Below are 27,356 nucleotides of genomic sequence, written 5' to 3'. Positions count from 1 at the left end.
TGATAAAAACTATGTCATAAGCACAATATGCCAAAGAATCATGGAGGACCATGCCCCAACTCGGACATAGATGAGCCACTTACAACTATGTTTAATTAATTGAACAAGATGAAACAAGCTCTCTTCATTGGCTACTGGACCTACCTTGGCTAGCAATGAATCCATCTCTGAAACTCAGTAGGGATAGAACTGGTGCTCCTGATCTGTGGATGACTTGTATCGGAACCCTAGAATTTAAAGTAAAAGGGGAAATTTTACTTTCGCTCTTTTTCTTTGAAAGCATTGCTTGACTATATTCAACATATAGTACTAACCACATAAAAGGAAACAGGACAAATGATCTCTTTATATGATCTCTTTCCTGGCAAGATCCTTAACTGGAAGATTGAAGTAACTCAAATTCACCTGGAAGTAAATCTAAATGTGTCTCTAAACATGAAATAAGTCACCAACAACATCTCAGGTTTTATTTTTATTGGTACTAGTGATTGAACTCACGGATGCTCTACCACTGAGCTACATCCCCAGCTTTTTGTTTTCTTTTCTTTTTTGAGATAGGTCCTTGCTAAGTTGCTGAGGCTGGCCTCCAACTTGCAATCCTTCTGCCTCTAACTTCCAAATTGCTGAGATTATAGGTGTGAGCCATCATGCTGGGCAACATGTCAAGTTTTTAAGAGAGAACTGATATGGATTGAAAATAACAATGTTAACAATGTGTTAATCTTTTTATTTAAAGATAGAATTAGAACTATTTGTAAAATATTAAAATTGTCAGGACACTGAAATGAAAGATAAAAATGGTGGCTACAGAAGCCATCAATAAATATTAGTTGAACAAAAGAAGGAAACAAAAGAAAGAAGGGCCAGAATAATAGATTGTTAGGTTCTGCAACAGAGAGCTTACATGATTCTCTTTAGATATCTTTAAGCCCAGGATAAGGCTGGTCTTAGGTCATGATAAAACTAAACAAAACACAGAACCAGCTTTACTTGAATTTAAAATTAGCATTCAATCTTAGGCCAGTCCAGGTCTAACTGCTTAGAGAAAATTATTGAGTTCCTTAAAGTTAAAGGTTCTAAGGCAGTAGCACACGCCTATAATTGCAGTGGCTCTGGAGGCTGAGGCAGGAGGATCACAAATTCAAAGCCAGCCTCAGCAACTTAGCAAGGCCCTAAGCAATTCAGTGAGACCTTGTCTTTAAATAAAATATAAAAAAGGAATAGGGATGTGGCTCAGTGCCCCTGAGTTCAATCCCTGGTACCAAAAAAAAAAGTTCCAGAAAAATCATTTTTTTAATTAATTAGTTTATTTCTTCTAATTTTTTATACATAACAGCAGAATGCATTTCAATTCATAGTACACATATGGAGCACAGTTTTTCGTTTCTCTGGTTGTACACAAAGTACAGTCACACCATTCATGTCTTCATACATGTAGGGTAATGATGTCCATCTCATTCCACCATCCTTTTTACCCCCATGCCTCCTCCCTTTCCCTTCCTCCTTCCCCTTTGACCTACCAAAGTTCCTCAATAGAAAATCATTTTAAATGAAATGTTAGTTCTTATTTAAGCTTAATTTTCAAAGCAAATATTACAGTTGCATAATCATGACAGGAGGAATCAAATTAATCTTTTACTTTGATTCCAGGAATAATAAAAACAATCAGATAATTCACACCAGAAGAACTTTAATGTTGGAAAAATAAACTTTTTTTTTTCTTTGGTACTGGGGATTGAACTCAGGGGCATTTAACCACTGAGCTACATCCCCAGCCCTAGTTTATATTTTATTTAGAGACAGAGTCTCACTGAGTTGCTTAGTAACTCCCTTTTGCTGAGGCTGGCTCTGAACTCATGATCCTCCTGCCTCAGCCTCCAGAGCTGCTGGAATTACAGGCATGCACCACCAAGCCCAGCTGGAAAACTATACTCTTAATTCAACAGTCATTATATGTTAGGATAAACCAATGTTAAAGCCAATAAAAAATTCCACTCTGTAGAAGATCTACATCATAAAGGGAAGGATGACTCACGTTGGACTTCTCACGTCTAGCTGATAAATGTTTCCATCTTGTGTCCCAGCCAATAGCAAGAAGCCAGAGAGAAAAGTACAGCAGTTGAAGGCATCTGAGCCAATAAAGAGGAACACCTGGAAATACACAGGAGACACAAATGTTGTTTGAAGATTAATTTGTTTCTAGGAATAAACAGACACCAAAAAGGGGGGAAATTTCTTATTTTTTAGAGATATCTTCTTTCTTCCCTCTTTAAGTAGACTTGAATGGGAAACAAAGCATTCACCAGCAGCTGAAGAAGGAAGCTGTCCCAGGGTTTCAGAACCTGAGGTTGGCTGAGGACTTGAGTAGGATATATAACACCATACTTTGAAATAACAGTTCTCAAACTATTAACCAACACTCTGACTTACTTTCACTACAAAAATTTCCACCCCTTTCCATTACAACTCTCTATTTGAGAAACATTTATAATTCCCACATTTAAATTTTGCTTCATATCACTTCCAGCAACCTTTTGAAGGGGTACTTTGTAGAAAAAAAAACAAGCTTAATTAGCTTTTCAGGAGGCTGAGGCAGGACAGTCCCAGGTTCAAGGCCACCCTGAGTAACTTATTGAGACCCTTTCTTAAGAGTGCTTGCCTAGCATGTGCAAACTCCTGGGGTTCAATCCCCAGCACCAAAAAAAAAAAAAAAAAGAAGAAGAAGAAGAAGAAAGAAACAAACTTAAATAAAGTGACAACTTAATGAATCACAATTCTTCTCATGCATCTAAAAAAATTATATTTTTTACTTATCCCCAAAATAAACAAAAAAACACTGATGTTCCTCTAGAAATAAAAGGTAACAAAAATGGTGATGCTCTTGAGACAAACTTTGAAAATGAAAACATCACTAGCAGAATGGAGTAACAATAGGAATGAAAATACAAAGATTTTGCCCAAATCAAATCAGTCAAGTTGTTCTGAATGATGATGACAGGAACTAAAAGGAAATTTTAAAAATCTATCTAATCTTAGGGAAGACTGAGTTTAGCAAAGAGTACAATTTGCCCAACAAAACCTCACAGGATGAAAGAAGAAAAATCACCTAATTCTTTCAAATATTTTCTGGTCATTAGTTGATCAAGAATCCTGAATGTATGGGCCCTTTAATAAGAATTTCTTTATGTTATCTTAAAAACAGAAGGACCCATAAATAGGATCTATCCAACCTCATCATTTTACATACAACATGGTAAGGCTCAGAGAGGAAAAGTAACTATAACAAGGTCATAAAGCATTAAGCATTTCATCCTGATCACATAACCCTGAGGTAAATCCTATTATGCCCAGTTTAGTGATAAGGAAACAGGCTCAGAAGTTACAGAAACTGTCTAGTGTCATACGCCATTAAATGGAATATCTAGGATTTAAATGTTGGCCCTATTCCAAGTCCCATGCTCTTAATCACTCACACATGCAGCCTCCTCAAAATGTGACCATAAGGAATGAATAGAAAATATCTCTAAAACAGCTTGTCAAGAGTCAGAGTGAACTCAGAGTTCAGAGGTCTTATAGGAAAACATGGGAACAACTTGCCGGCTGCCTGCTCTGTAGTCCCAAGCACTGCAGCTTCTTATCTTCCCGGGCCAATAGTAGCATTTTTGCCTCTGTTCCAACCTCTCGTTCACCTGCATGAAAGAGGAGCCATGTTAATGATAACCAGGCAGATGAGCTGGCAGTGCCCACACAATAGACACGATGGCCAGTTACCAGCAGAATGTACTTTGTCAGGGATTCATTAATTCTTTAAAAAGTCATGTTCTATTTCTCACTGTTGTATTTTTTATACATGGTACATCCCCTGTCAAAATTTATAAAACTAGCCAGGCATGGTAGTGCATGCATATAATCCTAGCGGCTCAGGAAGCTGAGGCAGGAGGATCGCAAATTCAAAGCCAGCTTCAGCAAGGCCCTAAGTAAGCAACTTAGCAAGACCTTGTCTCAAAATAAAAAATAAAAAGGGCTGGGGATGTGGTTCAGTGTTAAAGCACCCTTGGGTTCAATCCCTAGTACCAAAAAAGAAAAAAATTATAAGATTTAAATTAAAAAGCTGTGTATTAAAGAGTGGTTTTTACTGTATATAAAAGATACCTGGACAAACCCAACTTTAAAAAGCTTAAGTTGTTTGTAATGTACTAAAACACCATACCAAGAGTAGGGATATAATATAGAACAAAATAGTCTTCTGCCTTCTAAGATCTTAGTCTGAAGGAAATGAAATATATCCATTCACTCAACAAATATTCACTGAGGGTCTACTAGGCAGTGGTGATGAACAGAAAAACAAGGTCCTTCCATTTGAGGATTCCAATAAAATGAACCCATACGAGAAAAAAAAATTAGATATTTGGGGCTAGGATTGTGGCTCAGTGGTAGAGCACGTGCCTTGCAAGTGTGAGGCACTGGGTTTGATTCTCAGCACCACATATAAATAAAGAAATAAAATAAAGGCCCATCAACAACTAAAAAAAATAAAAAAAAATAAGATACTTTCAGAATGGTAAATTCTACAAAGGAACCAAAACAGGAAAATGTTACCAAACATAACTAGATGATGGGAGGTAGGGGAAGGTGACTTTAAGTTTAAAGTTCAACTTTACAAAGGTTCTATGGAGGTCACTTTTAATTGGACCTGTATGGTAGCCAGAAACCAGTCATATGAAGAGCTTTGGGAAGTATATTCCAGGCTAAGGAAGAAGGCAGCTAAGGCTAGGAAGCTGAGGTAGTTCACTATGCTGGAAGAACAAGGAGAAGGTGGGTGATGAGAACACATTAGGTTTCACAAAGGCTGGTGTGACATGAGGCAGGGGAGGACTGCAGGGGTCTGAAAGTTATGGAATTGATGAGCTTGCCTAGGGTGATATTGTACTCAGAGCTGAGCACCTAGTACTTAAGAGTGAGGCCTGATGATGTTTAAAAGTAGAAGAGAGGAGACTAAAAAGGAGATTAAGAAAAAGCAGTCAATGAGATAGGAAAGAAAACTTAAGAGTGGTATCATAAAGCAAAGAAAGAAGTGCTTAGAAGAAAGAGGTTTAACTATATTTAATACTGCTGAATTCAGAAAGACAAGCACAAAGAAGTCAGACTGGATTAGGCAATATGGAGGTCACTGATGACCTTGACAAGAGTCATTTCAGTCAAGTAGTTGGGGCATAAACCATCCTAGAATGGACTCAAGAGTAAATAGGTAATGAAGAAGGAAAGAAAACAAGAATATATTCATTTAAATTACTTTAATCATCAACTAATCTTTGAAAACAATCCTGTTTTAAATAATCATGTCTATGAAATCCTAGGTTTGAGGCCAGGCTTGATGGCACACAGTAATCCCAGCACACCTGTAATCCCAGCACCTCAGGAGGCTGAGGCAAGATGATAGTGAGTTCAAAGCCAGCCTCAGCAAAAGCTAGGTGCTAAGCAACTCAGTGAGACCCAGTCTCTAAATAAAATATAAAATAGGGTTGGGGATGTAGTTCAGGGGTCAAATGCCCCTGAGTTCAATCTCTGGTACCCCACCCCCCCCCAAAATTCCTAGGTTTCAAGTATGTGTATTATATTAATATTTAACAAATTAAAAATACTGTAGGAAATTATTTCATTAACCATTAATTGTACATGTAATGTGCATTGAAAATAAATCCTCCCTATTAATCCATTAATCTCCAAAGAGGGGTCAGGGAACACCTAATGGTCAGTAATAGTTTTACCATAGTGCATCCATATGGAATGTTTTAGAGAAGTGGGGGAGCACCTACAGTGTGTCTAAAAGCAAGGGGCAAAATTAATCCAAATGAATTGAAAACCTATATATGGATGCTTTTATCAACTTTAATCATAATTGCCAACACTTGGAAGCAACCAAGATGTCCTTTGGTAGGTGAGTGGATAAACTGTATTATATCCAGACAACAGAATATTATTGAATACTATAGAGAAATGAATGGAGCCAGGCACAGTGGCACATGCCTTTAATCCTAGCTACTCAGGAGGAGGCAGGAGGATTACAAGTCTGAGCTCAGTCTTGGCAGCTTAAGAGAGACCCTGACTCAAAATAAAAAATAAGAGAATGTCTGGGGATGTAGCTCATAATAAAGTATCCCTGAGTTTGATCCCGAGTACCAAAAAAAAAAGAGAAAGAGATACATAAGCTATCAAGCCATGAAAAGACATAGAGGAATTTTAAGTGTATATTATTAAGTAGAAGAAACCAATCTGAAAAGGCTAAATCTAAATGATTCCAACTATGACATTCTGAAAAAGGCAAAATTACACAAACAGTAAAAAGATCTGTGGGTATAAGGGGTCAGGGGAGGAAATGATGAATAGATGGACCATGGAGGATTTTTAGGACACTAAAACTATTCTGTATGATACTATAATGATAGTACTATGGAGTGGATATGAGATGGCCCCCCAAAGCTCCTGTATTTCTGCAGGAATATTCAGAGGTAAAATGATTAAATTATTAGAACTTTAATGGAATCAGTCCATTCTAGTTTAAATGGCCTGACTGGGTGGTAACTGAAGGTAAGTGGGGTGTGGGTGAAGGAGGTTGGGTCACTGAGGTTACGCCCTGGAAGGGCGTGTCTTCCTTCTGGCCCTTCTCCCTTATTGTGCTGCCCACCCTTTGGTCCAGAACAATGGAGTCATCCATCTATGGATTGTAACCTCTGAAACTGTGAGCTTCAAATAAACTTTTCCCCCTCTAAGTTGTTCTTCTCAGGTATTCTGATCATGGCAATGTAAAAGCTAACTAAAAGAGATACATGTGATCATACATTTGTCAAAACCCACAGAAAGTACGCCAGGAGTGAACCCTAATGTAAATTATAGATAGATCTTAGTGATAATGATGTGCCAATGTAGTTTTATGCATTGAAACAAATGTACTACTTTTGTGTAGGATATTGACAGCAAGGGAGGCAATCTGGGGGTGAGGAGGTGGGCAGAGGGTATATGACAACTCTATACTATCTATTAAATTGTGTTGTGAATCTAAAACTACTCTAAAAATGTCTTTTTAAAATGCGAGGTGCTAAGATGATGACAGGAAAAGTGGTCCTATGGAACAGAGGAGCAATTATTAGTATTATCATGGGAAAATAAAAATGAAAGTTGCCTTCCTGGGACTATACTATTCTGTCTTAACATTTATTCAACCTTACTCTGAATTCAACCTTCTAGTCCAAGGGTATCTTTTTATATAACAATCAATCTCACCTCTATACCATAATGCCAACTGCCTCTACATCTACCCATAGCCACAGCTCCTATTCTCCTACCCTTACCCATTCTAATCTATTCATCAGGAATTCATCTGTGAAGGTTTTGTTTGTTTGGCATACTGCTGGGGATTGAATGCAGGGCCTTGTGCATGCTAGCTAAGCAGGGCTTTGTGCATGCTAGCCAAGCACTCTACCACTGAGCTACACCCTTTGCCCAATCATGCACTTATTTTTTTGTTTCTTATCTATCTATATATTATCTATTTCTTTGCTCTCCATTATAATCTAGGGTCTGGAATGTTCAATTATTTGTTTAATAAATAACTGTTTATGTATAGTTTTCCTCTGAAAACTTATTATATTTGCATTAAGAATGACTAATTTGGGGGGCTGGGGTTGTGGCTCAGTGGTAGAGCACTTGCCTTGCATCTGTGAGTCACTGGGTTCAATCCTCAGCACCACATAAAAATGAATAAGTAAAATAAAGGTACTATGTCCATATACAACTAAAAAATATTTTAAAAAAAGAATAACTATTTTAGTCAAAACATTATTTTATAGATTAATTTTATCTACTAACTAACATTGTACTTACTCAAATACAATGATTATAGCATATACTTTCTTTGTAGATTCCAAAGCAACAGAATTACAGTAAGAACACAGATAAATATTAATCTTATAGTGAAAATAGTAATACAGCTACAGAACAGAAAGGGATGAGGGAAAAAAAAAAGACACTAATGCAAACACTGCTGGGGGCTTAAGAAAACAAAACAAACTCATGTATCATTATCTACTCACTAGGTGTCTGCTCCGGGGAGCCAAGGTTTATGGAGTTGTCAGCAGCACCCACTGCTACTCCGTTAATGGATGAACCACAGTCTGCAATGACTCCCAAGCAGGCTGAGCGTCCACAATCCCAAAGTCGTGCTGTTCCATCTCGAGAACCAGACACCACATTCCTCCCTCGATCAACGATGGCTGTATCAAGGATACCTGGCAGAGAAAAAAAGTAGCTAAGATGGAGAAGGGGGTAAAGCAACTATATAGGGAGAGAAGATGGGGCTGCATAAATGACTTCATCCCTTTATGAACATATATTGAACATGAACATTCATGTTCCATATTCTGGGTGTTTTTAAGTGCCAGAAAACAAAAATAGATCCTTGCTTCCCAATGGTTCAAAGATTAGTAGTGAGAGACAGACGATAAAACTAAGCTCTGGACTTAAATTTAGTAGAGTTCTACAGAAGTGGTTTTTAAGTTTTTTATTTTGGCTTCAACACCCCACCTTTTTTTTTATTTTGAAGAAAATGTAAGTGGACATCTTGAGGAGTTCAGTTTGCAAATCATTATGTTAAAAGATCGTGCTGGAAAAAGGATCTTAGAGACCCCATCAGGAAGGGGGTCTCTCTCTCTCTCTTTTTTTTTTTTGGTACAGGGAATTGAATGCAAGTGCTTAACCACTGAGCCATATCCCCAGCCCTATTTTGTATTTTATTTAGAGATAAGGTCGTTCTGAGTTGCTCAGGCCCTTGCTAAATTGCTGAGGCTGGCTTTGAACTCTCAATCTTCTTGTCTCAGCTTCCAGATCCACTGGGATTACAGGTGTGTATTGCTGGGCCTACACAATAAACAATCAAAGATCTGCTTCTGTCTTCATTGTAAAGTTCCCACTATTTTAAAATGTTACTGAATTCCACAAAAGTGATACAAGCTTTTTAAAAAAACAATTCTGAAATGTATATACCCCAGGCAGGGAGGCTACAGTTGTAGCTAAGGAGCTGTGAACAGTATTAACTGTGTTCAAGTCTCAAGTAACACTCAGCAAAGATGTGCCATCCAGAAAAGTTTCCCTTCCTATAAAAGTAGCATGGAAAATTACCAACCTCTAATAAAATGTCACTCACAATATAATGGTACCTAGTGTGGGTTTCTTCACACTTAGATGACAAGAATAAAAGGAAAGAGGAGCCCTAGAGAATGGGAACCTCTGAGAAATTATTTCAGAAAGAAGCTATGAAAGTAGCAATTTCAAGAATGCCTTTGTAAGAGAAGCAGACTAGCTAAGACCTACTGGGGTTACAAAAGGCTTTATATATCAAACCAAGTAAATACAAGTCTTCAGAATATAAATCAAGGCAAACAGACATTTGCCTTCAAGAAAAGATTTCACTGAATTACATGTAAGCATCCCAACAAGTTCACATATAACATTACACAAAACCACAACTAAAATATCTATAGACACAGCAAATTTCATATTTCTATATGTATATTTTTAACAAGTTTACTCTATTAAAATGATTTAGTTTTACTATCATATTAAGCTTTTTTTAAATTTTTATTTTTTTAGTTGTAGTTGGACACAATACCTTTATTTTATTTATTTTTATGTGGTGCTAAGGATCGAACCCAGGACCCTCACACATGCCAGACAAGCACTCCACCACTGAGCCACTACCCCAGCCCCAGTTTAAGCCGTTTTTCATGTTTCTAAGGAACAATGAAAATACATGTTTTTGCTTGGAGTCAAAATACTGATGTATGGGGCTGGGGTTGTGGCTCAGTGGTAGAGTGCTCACCTAGCACGCATGAGGCACTGGGTTTGATCCTCAGCACCACATAAATATAAAATAAAGATTATTGTGTTCACCTAAAACTAAAAAATAAATATTAAAAAAAAAAGAAAAACTGAGCACTTGTTTAAAAAAAATACACCATTTCTAAGAGTTTGATAATAATGGTCAAAGTGCTGACAATGCAACCTGAATTCTTAAAATTATTCTACAAATGTAAGTACATCCACTACCCTGGTGAACAAATTCAATAACTAGTCAAATGAAATGAGATTTAATTTGGTCTCAATGTTTCATAAATTATGAATGATACAGTATAATGCTTATTACAAAAATCAGTAGTATAAATATATACCTCCAAATGAACCAATTTTAATTAAACAACCTGGACAATTTAACTTCAAACTGATTAAAACACATTTTAGAGCTACTTATTAAACTCATATATTAGAAACACTGAACTACTTTTAGTTTATCTTTGTATTTGAAAGATTCAGAATATATACAGAAATCTTACCTCTGATTGTCAGTTAAGTAAAGACATGCTAATCCTTTGATTATCCATATTAAAATACACAATAGGAAGAACAATTATGTATGTGTATATATATTCCCTCCCTTCCCCCAGCAGTACTAGGGATTGAACACAGGGCCTTGCACATGCTAGGAAAATGTTCTACCCCTGAACTACTATTTCCAGCCCATTTAAAAAAAAATTTTTTTTGAGGCAAGCTCACTGTTGCCCAGGCTGGCCCCGGCTGGCCTTAAACCTATGATCCTCCTGCTGCAGCCTAACAAGTAGCTAGGATTACAGTGTGCACCATCGTGTTCTTTAGTAATGTGAGGAAGGTGCCAAATATTGTTTCTATTCCATCTCTGTGTACCCATTTACTTACAGTTATAGAAGTAAATCACTTATTTGATAAGGTTAACGTGTGTTTCTTAGATCATCTTCATGTAATCTGACAAACCATCACAGAGAATATTAAAACTCAGGGCTGGGTTTTACCACTGTGGCTCAGTGGTAGAGTACTCGCCTAGTATGCGCAAGGCCCTGGGTTTGATCCTGAGCACCACATAAAAATAAAGTAAATAAGTAAAATAAATATTGTGTCCAACTACAGCTAAAAAATAAATATTAAAAAAAATTATATTAAAACGTAAAACCTGATGTCTGCCTATAAGTTACAATGTAGTGAGGTTCACAAAGCAAAAACACAGGTACAAATACTATAAGTAGAGGATAATACATAATTAGTTCCCAAATAAGTGGTACAGAAAATGCTATTTTTATTTATTAATTTTTAAGTGGTACTGGGGAGTGAACCCAGGAGTGCTCTACTACTAAGCTATATCCCCACTCTTTCTTCTTATTTATTTATTTATAGGAAGGAGTGAACACTTAAAATGAGGGATACTTAAAAATGAGCCACACCCCTAGCCCTTATTATTTTTATTTATTTTTTCAAGAAGTGAGTTTTTTTTTTTTAATTTTTTGGGGGGTTGTAGATGGACACAATAACTTCATTTTATTTATTTATTTATTTTTATATGGTGCTGAGGATTAAACCCAGTGCCTCACACAAGCCAGGCAAGCGCTCTACCACTGAGCCACAACCCCAGGCCCATTATTTTTTATTTTAAGACAGGGTCTCACCAAATTGCTTAGGGCCCTGCTAAGTTGCTGAGGCCAGCCTTGAACTTGCAATCCCCCTGGTTCAACATCCTGAGTCACTAGGATTATAGGTGCATGCCACCATACCCAGCACAGAAATGTTATTAAATGTTCCCAGGGAGGAATTCAAGGTAAGGAACTGAGAATGTTATGACATTTTTTGAAATAGTCAAACTTATAATGAGCTGCTTAGGGCCTTGCCATTGCTGAGGCTGGCTTTGAACTCAAGATCATCCTGTCTCAGCCTCCTGAGCTGCTCGCTGGGATTACAGGAGTGTGCCACTGCACCCGACTTTATTACCCTCTTAATAAACTAATGTTCTAATTAAGGATTAAACATCTCTAAATTCTTTATCTTTTTCAACATACCAACTAATCAATTTCAATTTTTAATAAGAGTTTTACAATCTCTGTAATCTGATATTATCTGATATTATATTATAGGCTAACCTATTTTTATCTTTAAAATATGAAGAATAACTTAAATTCATGGATATTGACACTCAATACTGAGCTCTAATGTTGCTATCTGATGATGTAGCCATTTGCCACCCAGCTTTTACTGTCACCTCAAAGGACTAATAAGATGTGGATTCTTCCTCTTTTCATCTCTCTCAGCACACAAGCATAAAATCTCCTGGGAGGATTTGTTTTCCCCTATTGATTGTGGAAAACAACTATCTGTGGAAGACTGTTCGTTCTAGATAGCAATAACAAGACTATCAAAGAAATCTCTAGTCCTTGGGGAAATAGCAGCTCATCCAAATAACCAGTTGGATGAATTATTTGTACATTTGTGAACAGCTTCTGTTCCTCTCTTGTAATTCCTCTGTGGGGATCATTAGAGAAAGCTTTTCATACCTCCTTTGTGCCCTTTGAAGGTCACCACACAGCTAGCATCTTCAGCTGACCAGATCTTCAGCTGAGCATCCATTCCCCCACTCAGAACCACAAGGCCTGATGGGAAAAACCTGCAACAATTCACATCAAACACATGTCCTTCCAATCCTCTCTGGAAAAACAAAAGAAAGTGCCATGCTAGTTCTTTCGTCCATCCCTTGATGTTCTTTCATTCCCCCTGCCCCATATCTTTGGTCCCTTATGTGAAATATATATATGCTATACCCTTGTTCTAGATTTTTTTTATGTTTTTATTGGTGCATTAGTACATATTGAGGGGGTTTGTTGTTTCATATTTGTACATGCACACAATATAATTTGGGCAATATTGCTCCTCAGCTCATACTAGATTTATTATTATTATTTTTTTGAGACAAGATCTCATTAAATTTTCTAGGCTAACTCAATCCTCCTGCCTCAGCCTCCTAAGAAATTGGGATCACAGGCATGTGCCAGTGTGTCTGGAATTCATACTACATTTTTTTTTTAAGATTTTTTTTTTAAAGATGGACACAATATCTTTATTTATTTTTATGTGGTGCTGAGGATTGAACCCAGTGCCTCACATGTACGAGACAAGCGCTCTACTGAGCTATAACCCCAGCCAGCCCCTCATACTACATTTTTAAAAAGGCTGCCCAGGGGCTGGGGTTATGGCTCAGCGGTAGAGCGCTCGCCTCACATGTGCAAGGCCCTGGATTCAATCCTCAGCACCACATAAAATTAAATAAATAAAATAAAGTTAAAAAAAATTAAAATAAAAAGGCTGCCCAGAGGACTTTTTAGATCATTTGTCTACCAAGTAGTATTGTAAGAGCTGGTTGGCTTCCTTTCCTGGGACTGAGCTACAGATGTTATAGAACTAAATTTAGGGTCTCACAGCCATCCCTAGTTCTAGTTCTAAGTATGAGTTGAGGACACTCAGAACTCTTCCACATCTCTCCTTAAAATCATTTGTATAGGTTGAAGCTCAGCCATACTTACCCTAATAGCCTAGCTACTCTGCGTTAGAAACTGGTCACTGAAGGCAGTTCAAACCAAGGGCCCACCCACCTAAGACACTCACTAGTCTGACTCAAATGCTACAGTCCCACTCTGTCTGGGTCTGGTAAATCGCTAAGCTTGAGGATAGTACCAATTAACAAACATGAGACTAGAGATCAACTTAAGTATAGTGGTCCTACATATTTTCAATGGGCCATTCTTCCTTTCATGATCCAATCCAAGGTTTCTGAAACTACCCTTTATGTATAAGATTCTAAAAGTGTATCCAAATCCTTTACTCTGAGTTCTCCATTGGAAGCCTGCCAGATCTTCATGCTACCATCAGAACTAGAAGACACACCAAGGCCGCCGCCACTGGAAATGTCCAGGCATGTTATCTGTTCAAAAGACAAAACAACTTATAATACAAATAATGAAATGCTCTTATTTCCTTGAAACATGTTATAAATCTCCTTTTTTCATAGTCTTCCAAATCTTCTTCAAGACTATGTTTTCCAACAGCAAGGACGTGTGTTTGATATGAAGGCTGTTTTCATCACCAACCTCCCCACAAGGCTGAAATAAATATCCTTTACTTCCTGTAATCATCTCTAGTGTTCTACTATAACTAAAAGGTTTTCCCTATAAGTTTCCATCTTTCATGATTTTATTTTTTTAGGATATTTCTCCTAATTCTTAGGTACCCACTTATACAAAAGAATCTTCCAACATACACCAGAAGGATTCAAGCAAAGATACTTCTATCATGGTATAAATGGAGATATACTTCCTATGTTCATAACACAAATGAAGAAAATGGAAACACCTGTATGTTTGGTAATGTAAGACTAGAAAAATAAATTATAACAAAGTCATACAATGTAATACTATGCAGCTCCTACAAGAACACTAGGAAAGATGATTGAGAATAATGTATATATTATTAAGTAATAAAAAGCAAGTTATAAACTTGCCTACATAAGAGTTTCCCAAAGACTGAGAGAATAAAGTAAAATAATAATATATAAAGTTCAACATGGAGCTAACTCATAGAAAGCAATAAATAAATATTAGTTATCATTGCTATTATTATTATTATCAATAAAGGCTATAAAAGTTCACAACAATTATCTTTTAGAATATAAAAACAGGAGTAATTTTTTACTTTCTATTTCCTAATTTTATCACTATAAATATTTATTTGCTTTGCAACAAGAGTAAAAAGTAACTTATTTGATTTTGCAGTACTAGGGATTGAACCAGGGGCTCATGCAATGGTAGGTAAACCACTCAATGGATGTCAGCCATTTCTTATTTGGTTTTGAGACAGGGTATCACCAAATTGCCCAGCCTGGCCTCAAACCTGCAAACCTCCTGCCTTAATCTCCCAAGTAGTTGGGATTATGTTATATGCCACTGCACCCAACAAAAAATAGCTTTAAAAAAAATGTACCCCACAGTAAAAAGGAGACAGTTTATCCACCACTTTTTCACTTCTGCTTTAAAAAAAAAAAAAAGTAGAAAGGGCTTTATTACAAAAAACATCTGAAAATTATTCCTCAATGAGGTATATTTAGAATATTGAGAAAATGTTCTTGTCTAGTAGACAAGGTAATGAAATATGAGCAGTGCCAAATTATGCAAGCATCGGCTATTATATCATTATCCAAAAGCTGGTAAGTGACTCTGCTAAAATATATTTTAAAAAATTTCAGACAATCTCTAAGATTACCAGTGAACCTGTCTGTATACATACTCCGGACCCTCACACCAGTTTTGCCACACATCACACTTCATCAGCTGTATCATTTTACAATGTAGAGCAAATGAATGACTCATTAATTATGAATATCTTTACAGCACTAGAAAAGTAGATAAAGTAAAAGAATAAGCATGCTATCACACTTTTTATTTATCAAAATACTTACACTCTTTGTATGAATTCTGGAAAAAGTAGTGTATGGTGCCAAAAACTTAGAAGATGTATTTTCCTTTGGACATGAAATATGAATGCTTTTCTAAACAAAGAGGAAAAGATGAAATCTGTCAGTGAAGCTACTCCCAAGTAATTAAAACCTCTCAAAGAAAACATTAAGACCACAGGAAATTCTCATTCTAATTCTTCCCCAGCACACAAAACTAGAACCCTCCCTTGGTTTAGAAGTCCTTTCACTGCAGAGTGCTGCACTGCAATTTAGAATCACTGAGATGCCATTTTGTTTTTATGTTGAAGTAAATGGTCCCCTAGAGGACAGACTAACAATATGATACAACTGAAAAGCAAGAGAGCATTAATTTTTAGAAGAAAATCAAATCTCAATATTCTCAATTAGCAATGGGACAAGGAACAGGATAAGCAGGAGAGCAGATAAAGAGATGTGAGGAAATTTAGCACCTGCCCCCAAGACTAGGGTCTAAACAAGTCTAAAAAAAGAACTTTTTTTTTTTCACTTATTTATTTTTATGTGGTGCTGAGGTGCTAAGAACCATAGCCAAGTAGGAATGACGCATGGCATCTTTGGTTGAAAGGTGATGCCAGCAAGCCATTGAGATGATAATGATTATGTTAAGATCTGCATTCAATTGGATATTAGACCCCTGCAGTCCTCCTAGGCCTGCTACTTTGGAGCTCCCATTGGTTGGGGAAGTGTGGGAGGGGGGATTCCCTGTTGGTGTGGTGTGTCCTGGGAGTTTTGGAAATAAAGTTTGTTCCTGCTTGAGTGGCTCGGGATTTTGTGCCCAGCCAGACTGCAGCACTGAGGATGGAACCCAGGGTCCCACACATGTGAGGCGAGTGCTCTACCACTGAACTACAACCCCAGCCCCTACTACCTATAAGAACTTTAAGAAAAACCTGTTAGATTACTGACATTTATAGTTACGAGAGAAATTGGTAAAGTAAATTATGGTATATCCATAAATGTGTAGGGATGGGTCAGAACTGCAGTGCCCATTCCCACCTAACACTTAAAACTGACAACCTGATCATAGATTGGCCATCATCACATAGTTGTTTTATGATGCCCCATGTGTTTTGACTAGTCATGTTCATGTCTTTTGGCTGATAGTGTAGTAGGAAAGTATGCCTACAACCAGATGTTAAATTCAGGTGATATGAGACTTGCTAATGGTCATTTATAATAATTTTCCCAAGTATGTTGGCATTTCAAGGTAGCTAACTGATAAAGGTAGTACGCTAATAAAAGGCTTGGTCAACTTTTTGTCAAGGATTCTTGCAATATGACATCCTTTAATCAAAGAATACTCTAACCAACAGAATATGACTTAATTGTATATCTCTTATGAGGAGCTAACTCACTAAAGAGCCCCTAATCTGTTATATCTTCTGCCACGGTACTTCAGATTTTCTGGAAATTCTGGAGGGCAATGAAAATGCCTTCAATAATCAAGATTTTCTGAATCTTTTTATATCCAACAGGCACAGATACTCATACTTCATTAGAAAGAACAGCTTCAAGATCATATTTTCATTACTGAAAATCAATTATATTCTCATTACAGGCCATCTTCTCCTTTTAAATGACAATTGGAATATCTACACAAACAGCACTTTCTTAACCAGCATATCCATGCCTGGCTGCCTACAGTCTTTTCACTAAATTAGTTTCTGCTTCTAACTGCATGACAAAGCCCATATAGCAAGACAGCTGACCTGGATTCAGAACTACCTCCTACACCAGAAACTGAAGTGTCAGCTAAACTCTTGGCTAAACAGTCATACCAGCATGGATGCAAGGAGTTCCAAAGGCTAATGTTCAGACCTCTGTAAAAGCTGGGTTTGCTCTCAGAAGACTTCATTCTTGTTTTTTTTTTTTTTTAATATTTATTTTTTAGTTTTTTTAAGTGGACACAATATCTTTATTTTACACTTATGTGATGATGAGGATGGAACTCAGTGCCTCAAGCATGCTAGGCAAGCACTCTACCACTGAGCCACAACCCCAGCCCAGAAGACTTCATTTCTTTGGGAAAAATTACATGAAAGATTTCAAGAATCAGTGATTTTCTCCTGCTTATCAACCCTACAAATCAACCATTAATCCATAAACAGACTATGGAAGAAGATAAATACTGAGCTATCTTCAATGTCAGACAATCATGCTGTTAATGAAAAAAAAAATTTAAAGGAAAGCTGCAGGAGATATCAAAACAGACAAATCCAAGGAGGGAAAAGTGAGTATGCCACACTAGAATGAAATTCAAAGTCAATTTTTTTTATATTCCAGAGTTAGGCATTTAAGCATAACGACAGGTATACTGTTTAACAAAACACTGTAGCAACATCAAATAGCAAGTGACTCATGGCAGTTAGGAAACAAATTAATGTTCAACCATAAGCACTTACTGTCTGAACCCACCCAGCAGGTTCACAGCAGAAATTAGCAATGATGTTTGAAGAGATTAGGATTGTATCCAGGCCTAAGTATGAAGGGAAGAAATATAAATCAAGTATTTCCAATAAAAAACTTAAAGAGTCTAAACTGAGATGTACTACAAGTATAAAATATACATAGAATTTTGAAAACTTAAGAAAAAAAGGCATATAAAAATCAGTATCCAGGCTGTGGATGGATACTGGCAAAACATCTGAGAAAACCAGAGACTGGCAAGGTGGTGTTGAAGTTGGAATCAATAAAACTGGGTTTCAATTCCAGCATACAGTTTGACTTTGATTAATAGGGATTAATTAACCTGAGTATGTTTTCTTATCTGAAAAAATGGAAATTTAAAATGCCAAACCCACAGGATTATTATGATAAAAATAACTATTTTTTTTGCAATATTCTACAGTTTTATCATTTGTAGTCTAACTCTCCATTAACCATTCTATGAGATACAGTATTATCTCTGTGATCTAGATGAAAAAATTGAGGCTCAGGTAACTTTTATTTGTCCAAAATCACAAACCTAATAAGTATCAGAGTTAACTAAGACTTAAACTCAGATCTTCTGACACTTTCTACAACCATAGCTGCTTATGAAAATATGTAACATGAAGCCTATAACCCAGCACACAAAGGGTAATGAATGCACATTTGGTAAAAATCTTATGTAAATAACAAAGTATTCTCTATTCTTGTCAGTATACTCAAATATCTTAAAACCAAAAAATAAAATACAAATATACACAAAAAAAGAAAAGGAAATAAAAATAAATAAAAGACTGGTTCACCCTTTGGGAAGCATCTCACCAGAGCACACTGATTATAGCCATTAGAATGAGTATGAAAAGGTAGATCATGAGTTCTGTAATACTTTAGCCATCTATTTACCTCAAAAACAAATGAGAAAAACTCTTAAATACTATTAATATACCATTAATGTACACATCTCACCAAGGCCTAGCCAGATATAGTTCGTGAAGCTATACTATCTAATATGGTAGATTCTAGGCACATTCGGGCTATTCAACACTTGAAATACGGCCAGTGCAAATGAAGAAGTAAGTTTTAAATTTTATTTAACTTGAAGTTTAATTTAAAAATTAAAGCTGGGCCTGGTAGTGCATACTTGTAATCCCAGTGACACAAGAGGCTAAGGCAGAAGGACTGCGAGCTCAAAGCCAGCCTCAGCAACTTTGTGAGGCTCTAAGAAACTTAGTGAGACCTTGTCTCAAAATAAAAAATAAAAAGAGGTGGAGATGTGGCTTGGTGGTTAAGCACCCCTTGGTTCAATCCCCAGTACCAAAAACAAAAAATAAATAATAAATTAATTAAATAAAAATTGATATCTGATTCAGTAATTAGAATACTTTTAGTTAGCCAGGGTGGCACACACCTTTAATTTCAGAGACTCAGGAGTCTGAGGCAAGAGGAACACAGGTTTAAGGCCAGTGAGGTTCTAAGCTACTTAGCAAGACCCTGTCTCAAAATAAAATATAAAAAGGCCTGAGTATTTAGCTCAGTGATATAGTAGTAAAAAAGAAAACTTTTAGGTATGTTTGCAACAATGTGAAATTTTTTTTGCAGTACTGCAGACTGAACCCTAGTGGGTGTTCTACCACTGAGTTATATCCCCAGTCTACCCTTTAAAATATTTTTCACTTCTGAGGCAGTCTCTCTAAATTTTCAAGGCTGGCCTTGAACTTGTGATCCTCCTGCCTCAGCCTCCAAAGCAGTCAGGAGTACAGGCATATGTACTCATATAAAATCAGGGAGGATTTTTGTGCTAAGGACTGAACCAAGGGCCCCACAAACACTAAGGACATACTCTACCACTGAGCTACACTCTCTAACCCCTATGAATCTATGCTTTCAATTGTAAATTTTATTTTTGGGAGTGGGGATTGAACCCAGGGGTGCTTTACTACTGACTTAAATCCTCAATACTTTTTATTTTTAAGACAGAATCTTGCTACATCACCCAGGATTGTCTCCAACTTGTGATCCTCTTGCCTTAGCAACCTGAGTTGCTGGAATGTAATTAAATGCACTACCCTACCAGCTCAACTGTAAATCTTATGAAATATAAATACAAATCAAGTCATTCCTAATAAAAAAATAAGTTTGAATTGAGATGTTCTATAAATGTAAAATAGAAAATTGTAAAAATTTTTAAAAAGTAATATAAAATATCTTATTAGTAAATATGTATATTATTTAAAAATTAAAATAATATTTTAGGCATATTGGGTTAAGTAAGGTAGATTATTAAAATTAAGCTCACCTATTTCTTTTACCTTTTTAATGTGGCTAATAGAAAATTCAAAATTGTATATGTAGTTTGTTATTATCACAGCTGGTGCAAGGTAAATAAGAAGAAATACATTTCCATTTTAAAGTAAATATAATTAAAGACAAGAAGAAAACTCTTTTGACATTCAAAGGAGCAAACAGTATGATTATTATACAAATAAAATAGAGATGACACATATATAAAGATAACAGTGTAAATATTTGGAGTAGATATAGAGGTATGGCCATACTTCTGAATAGTATGCCATCTAGAAGACATAAAAACTTACCTTATTTATTTCATTTACAATAAATCCTTCTGAGGCTGTAACCTCTGGGATACCATCTAGGCCAATTCCTTGAGAAGTTAGGCTGCCATACAAAGATGGTTTCCCTACGTGGGGAAAAAAAAATTAAAAGTTTGTCTCAAAAAATTATAAGAACTTATTATTTCTCTCCTTACAGACCCAATTCAAGCATCTGTATAGATGGAACCTATAATGAAATTGGCCCATGAAAGAAAAACAGATACCTGTGTTGAAATTCAGGTGAGGTAGAAAGAGTAAACCTAATTTGGGAGTGAATACACTAAAAGATTTAAAAGTTAGGAATGGAGATTTAGAGATATAACATTTATAGAAAAAAACTGCTGAAATGATCTCAACCTGCTTTTATGGCTATGAAATGGAATTCTTCCAGGATGAAAGGTGAAGATCATCATATATATGTGTATTTACCAACAGTATATACATTATATAACACATCGTAAATAATTAAGCTTCAGTATTCTAGAAAATATGCCTAAATAGAATTTTTGCAGTCATATGAACTGAATGAAATACTGTCCTAAATATAAACATATGCAGATACTAGAATGAAGCTAAACACTTTGTCCATTCTTCTGGACTTTGTATATTCAAATCAAAGCCCATATAACAATTACATGTCTAACTTCCTGGCTAGAGTTAGACATGTAATTCAATCTTTTTCCTTTTCTTCAAAGATATTGGTTATTCAGTTAATCCTTCTTTCCTTTACCTTCAAACTACATTTTATTTATTATTATTTAGGTACTGGGGATTGAACCAGAACCACTTTACCCCTGAGCTACATCCCCAGTCTTTATATTTTACTTATAGACAGGGTCTAACTAAGTTGTTTAGAGCCTTGCCAAGTTACTGAGGCTAGCCTCAAACTTGCCATCCTCCTAACTCAATCTGGGATTACAGGCATGTGCCACCATATCTAGCTTCAAACAGTATTTTAAAAATTGCTCTTTCTTCAATTATTTTCCATCTTTAAAAAACAAAAGCTCTAGACTATGAGATTTTTAGCTTCATCCATACAGCACCAATTTCCTCAAGAAAGATTCTATGTTTAAAATATTTTCTCAGCTTGATGCAGTGGCACATGCCTGTAATCCCAATTATTTAGGAAGCTAAGGAAGTGGATCAAAAGTTCAAGGTCAACCTCATCAATTTATCGAGGCCTTGAGGGTTGGGAATATGGTTTAATGGTAGAGTGCTCCTAAGTTCAATACACAGTACCATCAAAAAAATTAGATAAAAAAACTGTAGAATATATCACATAAAGGCTAATGGGCTAATTAAAATGCACCAGCACAGGTGCAGTGGTACCTGTAATCTCAGATACTTGGGAGGCTGAGGCAGAAGGATCAAAAGTTGGAGAACAATGTGGGCAACTTAGTGAGACCCTGTATAAAAAAGAAAAAGTGCTACACACACAGCTCAGTGATAGAGCACCACTGAGTTTAACCACCAGTATGGCAAAAAAAAAAAAAAAAAAAAGGTTGGAGAAGTAGCGTGGTGGTAGACCACCTGCCTAGTGTATGAGAGGCCCTGATTTCAATTCCCAGTATCTCATTCATATATGCTCTCTCTTTCTCTCTCTCACACACACAAAAGCATTAATAATATCTCCATAAACATCTGTGGCTTACAAATGGAAAACACAATCTGAAGCCCTTCTAGAATAGAGGAGTGGGAATTATTTCAGTAAAATACAAACTACACAAGCATGTTTGTAAACTATAAGCATTGTGCCAGAAGGTTGAGCCAGCAGAAAATAGGCAGCTTGGTACCAGGGGTACTAAATCTTTCTTTCAAAAGAGAACAAATAGATTTATAGACATTACCTGGAGGGTGACAGCTCAGCCAGGCCTCCCCTTCTTCTTTCCTATGAAGAGAGACAAAAGCCTAATTAGGCTCAAAGTTGAAAAGAATGACACTTGGGAGAAAGGTCATATAACCTTCAGTTTGTTCATTGTACCTAAACATGATCTAGTCTAATCTCCCATCCAGGCATACATTATTTTAAGACAGTCAAATTTTATTGTTAAAGAAATATTTGTGGATTAAGTATTTAATATTTAAGTATGAATAGATATCACTAGTTAAATCGATTCTCAAATACTTTGATCAACAAGGAGTTTGCTTTGAAAAAAATCAAGATTATTTATATTTAGGCATTTATTGAGATAACTATAAAACAAGAGTTAGACATTTTGCATATGGCATTATTATTCCTTACAAAACCCAAACAAGATACCTTTTATTATCCCCATATTAAATGCAAAAACTTGAGGGTCTGGGATAAGTGACTTGCCCCAAACCCCTAGCTATGAAGTAAGAATTGAAATCTGGAACTGGTACACAGTATGTGTTCTTTCTAAAACCTCATGCTGACTTTTTACATGTTTTAGAATGCATGACTCCAAATCCTCTAAATCCTGATCTCTTAGTTAAGATGGAAAGGACCTAGACTTTTAAGTCAGAAAGCTCCAGGTTGACAGCAGCCTTCTATCACATGAGCAGCTGCCTTTGATTCTGATCCTGCATTGTTTCATAGGTACCTTGTGGCACTTAATGGTACTGTTATTCATTTGTAACTTATCATATTTTGCACACTAATAAGTAATGTGTATTTTGGTTAGTCCCACCTACCAAAGTATAAATTTCTTAAGTGCAGGAGGCTGTGTTTCATCCATCTTCACCATTGTTTCAATGGTGATAACAGTTACTAATCAATTTGTAATAGCAACTGTCATTTATGGCATTGCTGTATTCATCCTGATACCTAGAGAAATAATTGGCACAGTACATGATCAACAAATATACATTAAATGAGTGAATGAATGATTTACTGCGTAGTTCCAATTAAATGTCACCTTCTTGAAGGGCAGAAACTATCACTTAAATTTAGAATACACATCTGAGCTCCACTGAGCTTTAGGACAGGGCCTGGACTTGGCATGGTTTTCTGAACAATACTGTGCAATACATCTAATAGGGCACTGGGGGCGCACGAAAATAGAGTCCATAAAACACAAAAGTGGTAGTGAGTACTGGAACTTTTACAAATAACTGATGACCAAGAAATATTTTCAAAAAGACTACTTGGCCAAATGTCTTCCTGTCTCCCAGTTTGTCCACTCATTGATACTATTTCTTACGCAGGGATCACACAATGCGTAGGTATTCCCTTGGCCTCAGGACAACTGCAAAGAATGAAAAGCAATAACCATGCGGGTTTGGGACTTTTTTTCTGGACCTTGTGGCCTCCAGCTTCCTCAACAATTGAAGGTTAACCTCTGTGGATATCCAGGATCAGGCATGGCTCTCCTTGACGTTAAGGCAACATCCGTTACCCGCCTCCTCTGACCCTGATCCGGGCCTGGATTCACCTGAGGGCTTGGGCCCAGTCGCTCTGAATCCTCAAAGGCGCCGCCATCTTGACCCCGCCTCCACTAGCCCGCCTCTTCCGCCCCTTCCCGGAAGTGGAGCCCCCAAACAGGCAGTAGGAACGGAGGGCAGGAAGTACACGGAGAAACCACCAATGAAAATGCATTATCTTGCCCTTCCGTCGGCGTGCTGCCATGAGGGGATGGTTCTTGTGGAGAGACGCAGAGGATCTCTAACTGCCTGAAGAACCTGCGCCGTCGCTCCATTTGGGTCCTCTCCTCCCACCTTTTCCGTGAGCACGACACCCCTAGTTCTTGCGCCGGGAGGCACTGCGGACAGAACGCGGGTGCACTCGGCTGCCGTGCACGCTTGCGTCCTCTCCTTAAAGTGGCAGAGGAGCTTAAGGTGACCTAACCTGGATTGCTCTGCTTTCCGATCCTTTCCGTACCTTCCTAGTTCAAGCCAACTTCCACTGTTTAGTTGCCAACTATCTCACCTGCCCTGAATTCTGAGCAGGGGTCGCCCTCATTTTATTCCACAGGAGACTGAAATCAGATGATGGAGGGGGGCGAGGATTTTAAGATAGCTTTTACAGAGTCCTATTGTAGCCCAAAGCACTTTTCATTCATTATGTTAATACTTAAATTCTGCGAGTTAAGCATTATTAATGAGTAATGAAATTATTGCACGGTAAGGCGTGGTGCTGGGATTTGAATTTGGATCTCTTTGTTTAGAATCCAAGGTACTTTCCTTTCCACTGTTCTTGATTTCATTAATTTGCTCTTGGCCTTTGAAGAGCTCACAATGTCATAGGAAGCAGAAACATACATAGGAACTCTGAAATATTTAAACTTTTGTTCGCGTCAGTCTCCTTACAAATATTATCATCTGTTTTTCAAAAGAGGCTTCTAAGTGACTTGCACAAGAGCATCCAATGAAACAGTGACAACGCGAGGTTTCCAATCCATGTCTATTTCAAAGCCATTTCCTTTCTTCTCTTAAATTATACTGCCTTCAAAGCAAGTGAGTTTTGTGTAGAGATTAAATTCCTCTTGTGATTTCCCCATTGTTCTTAGGATAAAAGTCCTAACTCCTTAATATGGCCTGCAAAGCCTTTCTATGATGATGCTTAGTCATTTTACCAGTTTTCATTTCTGGTCTTGTTCTCATCTTCAGCCAGGTTTTTTCTTTGTGTGTTTTGTGGTGCTAGGGATCAAATCCTGGGGCCTCGCACATGTGAGCTGCACCCTCAGGCCCATCACTGAACTTTTGGTTCCTCTTATATGTTAAATTTTGTCTCTATCTTCCACTTGCCAGAAATATTCTTCCCATCTCTGGCCAACTCCCACTTATCCTTTCTCATTTTTTAAATCACTTCCTCCAGGAAGTCTTCTGTGCCTATTCTTGCCCTATATCTGGATTAAGTACCCCTCCACTGTGTTCCCAATCTTAGCTATCTATACACATGTTGAAACTGATTACTTATCTACATTGTAAACAGGAACTATATCTTTTTTGGATACTCTAGCATAGTGACTGATACATGGTAGGTATGCAATAATCATCTTCTGGGGCTAAGAATGTAGCCCAGCTGTAAGAGCATTTGCTTAGCATGTTTGAAGTTCTGGATTCCATCCCCAGCAGCACCAAAAAAAAAAAAAAATCTATTGAATGAATGAGACACAAGAGAGGCATTAAGAAATTCTAATGCTCTTTTACAGCTAGCTCATCATGACAAAATTTGTGAAAGGGTAATCATTTCTCTTCAAATGTTTCTTAAGTTCCTTACTTCTTTCTTTCTTTTTTTGGTACTGGAAAGTGCACTCAGGGGTACTTAACCACTGAGCCACATCCCCAGGTCTTTTTATTTTTTATTTGGAGACAGGACTTATCAAGTTGCTTAGGGCCTAAATTGCTGAAACTGGCTTTGAACTTGCAATATCCTGTCTTAGCCTCCTAGCCACTGGGATTACAGGTTTGCACCATTGCGCCCAGCTCTGCTACTTTCTTTTGACTGCTGTGAAGCAGATGATCTTGGGGACATATTCTGGGCAAACATACCTAACATTTGGGCATAGCTGACAAAGCATTTTCACTTACTCTATAGACTGAACTCTTGCCCTGGCATCTGAATGTTTTATTACATTCAAAGTGAACTCTTTCCATTCCTCCCATGTCAAAACCTATCCGTATTTGGGTATCATCCCAAGTGTTCAACTTGTTCTTCCTCAGGCATAGAATAAAGCCAAAGGAGACAATAATAACTAACGGTTAGTTCTTTTAAGGTAGGTCAGAGATGGCTTCTCCAAAAAGATGACATTTCACTTAATTCATATTCCATCAGCAGAATCTATTGAGCTTATTGAATGCTGTTTAAAGCACTCTCAAATATATAATGTTGTTCAATACGAACCATTTTCTAGGCCTGTTTTTTCTGCCAGGCTTACTGCTGGGGGCACCAAAGTAAATCAGGCTCAATATCTCTCCTCAGAGAGCTTAGTCTTCAGGCTGGGGTTGTGGCTCAGAGGTAGAGCGCTCACCTACCATGCATGAGGCACTGGGTTCAATCCTTAGCACCACATAAAATAAATAAAAAATATTGTGTCCACCTATAACTGAAAAATAAATATTTTTAAAAAGAGCTTAGTCTTCTAGGGGAGATAAATACATAAGCAAGTTCTAATAGTGCAGTTTAGTTGATGCTATTTGACACAGGGACCTTATTATAATCATATTTATACTCATACCTTGTCTCTGTTGATGTTCTAGACTTCAAGATGTCAACCTCAGTCCCTCAAGGCCATAACTGGGCCCGACAGGTGAAGAAGGAGGATGAAGAAGTAGATCCTCTGGACCAGCTCATCTCCCGCTCTGGCTGTGCTGCCTCCCACTTTGCAGTGCAGGAGTGCATGGCCCAGCATCAGGACTGGCGGCAGTGCCAGCCACAGGTGCAGGCCTTCAGGGATTGCATGAGTGAACAGCAGGCAAAGCGGCGGGAGGAGCTACAGAGAAGAAAAGAGCAAGTTAGCACCCACCGCTGAGATCCCAGACCACCTGTCCCCAGAGGATGGTCCTGCAGAAACCAGCACATAGATCATGGTGGGAGTATGGGCCAGGAGGTGTCAAACTTGGAGATGGTCTTTTGGACTAGGATTGAGAGCCAGACACCATAAATTTGGATGTGACTACCATACTGAGCTGCCATGTTTAATGGTCAGATCTCACACATTCTCACCCTTCTTGTTCCACCAATATTTGCCATGTATAACAAGAAGTGGGGTAAAGGAAGCTCCCTTACCCCACCTCTTGCGTTAGTGTGCCAAATACTAAGATGATTATAGGGATGTTTTAATTTTAGAAGTAAATTCACAACCTGAAGTTAAATTGGTTACATAATTAGGTCTTCAATTTTTCAGTCATGGGTTAATTATATCAAGTATTTCTAAGGCACTGTGTTGGAATGTGATCTCTGCCTTCATGTTTCTTAGGGTCTAGTTTGAGAGATGGAAATAAAACAACACTGGACCAACTAA

The 27,356-nt window shown here is 37.3% G+C and overlaps 2 protein-coding genes across 5 annotated transcripts in view; one reads left to right on the top strand and one right to left on the bottom strand.

Moving 5' to 3' along the window:
- Nucleotides 1–24,019, bottom strand: part of Paaf1 (proteasomal ATPase associated factor 1) — a 29,306-nt gene extending 5,287 nt beyond the window's left edge. The window contains exons 1-11 of one of the 4 annotated variants that reach the window (XM_013357715.4): nt 23,826–23,949; nt 23,086–23,218; nt 22,278–22,318; nt 20,413–20,516; nt 15,356–15,445; nt 13,727–13,825; nt 12,405–12,555; nt 8,091–8,285; nt 3,598–3,689; nt 2,036–2,151; nt 145–227 (exon numbers count right to left, since the gene is read on the bottom strand). In XM_013357715.4, the coding sequence (XP_013213169.1) occupies nt 145–227; nt 2,036–2,151; nt 3,598–3,689; nt 8,091–8,285; nt 12,405–12,555; nt 13,727–13,825; nt 15,356–15,445; nt 20,413–20,516; nt 22,278–22,318; nt 23,086–23,138 (1,024 nt within the window). In that variant the 5' untranslated portion in view covers nt 23,139–23,218; nt 23,826–23,949. Of the gene's footprint in view, nt 1–144; nt 228–2,035; nt 2,152–3,597; nt 3,690–8,090; nt 8,286–12,404; nt 12,556–13,726; nt 13,826–15,355; nt 15,446–20,412; nt 20,517–22,277; nt 22,319–23,085; nt 23,219–23,692 lie in introns of all 4 variants that reach the window. The other 3 variants (XM_021725083.3, XM_005323182.4, XM_078046661.1) reach the window with 3 other exon arrangements.
- Nucleotides 24,020–24,087: 68 nt separating this feature from the next.
- Nucleotides 24,088–27,356, top strand: Coa4 (cytochrome c oxidase assembly factor 4 homolog). The gene is made up of 2 exons (XM_021725086.3): nt 24,088–24,228; nt 26,593–27,356. The coding sequence occupies exon 2, from the start codon at nt 26,601–26,603 to the stop codon at nt 26,862–26,864; it is 264 nt and encodes an 87-aa protein (XP_021580761.1). The 5' UTR covers nt 24,088–24,228; nt 26,593–26,600; the 3' UTR covers nt 26,865–27,356.

Source organism: Ictidomys tridecemlineatus, chromosome 4, assembly GCF_052094955.1.
Source record: "Ictidomys tridecemlineatus isolate mIctTri1 chromosome 4, mIctTri1.hap1, whole genome shotgun sequence".
In the NCBI taxonomy this organism is placed as follows: domain Eukaryota; kingdom Metazoa; phylum Chordata; class Mammalia; order Rodentia; family Sciuridae; genus Ictidomys; species Ictidomys tridecemlineatus.
This window is presented reverse-complemented; position numbering and strand designations above follow the sequence as displayed.

Bases quoted from the DNA above. Each gene is read 5' to 3' on its own strand.
- Coa4 (XM_021725086.3), top strand. From the start codon at position 26,601: ATGTCAACCTCAGTCCCTCAAGGCCATAACTGGGCCCGACAGGTGAAG.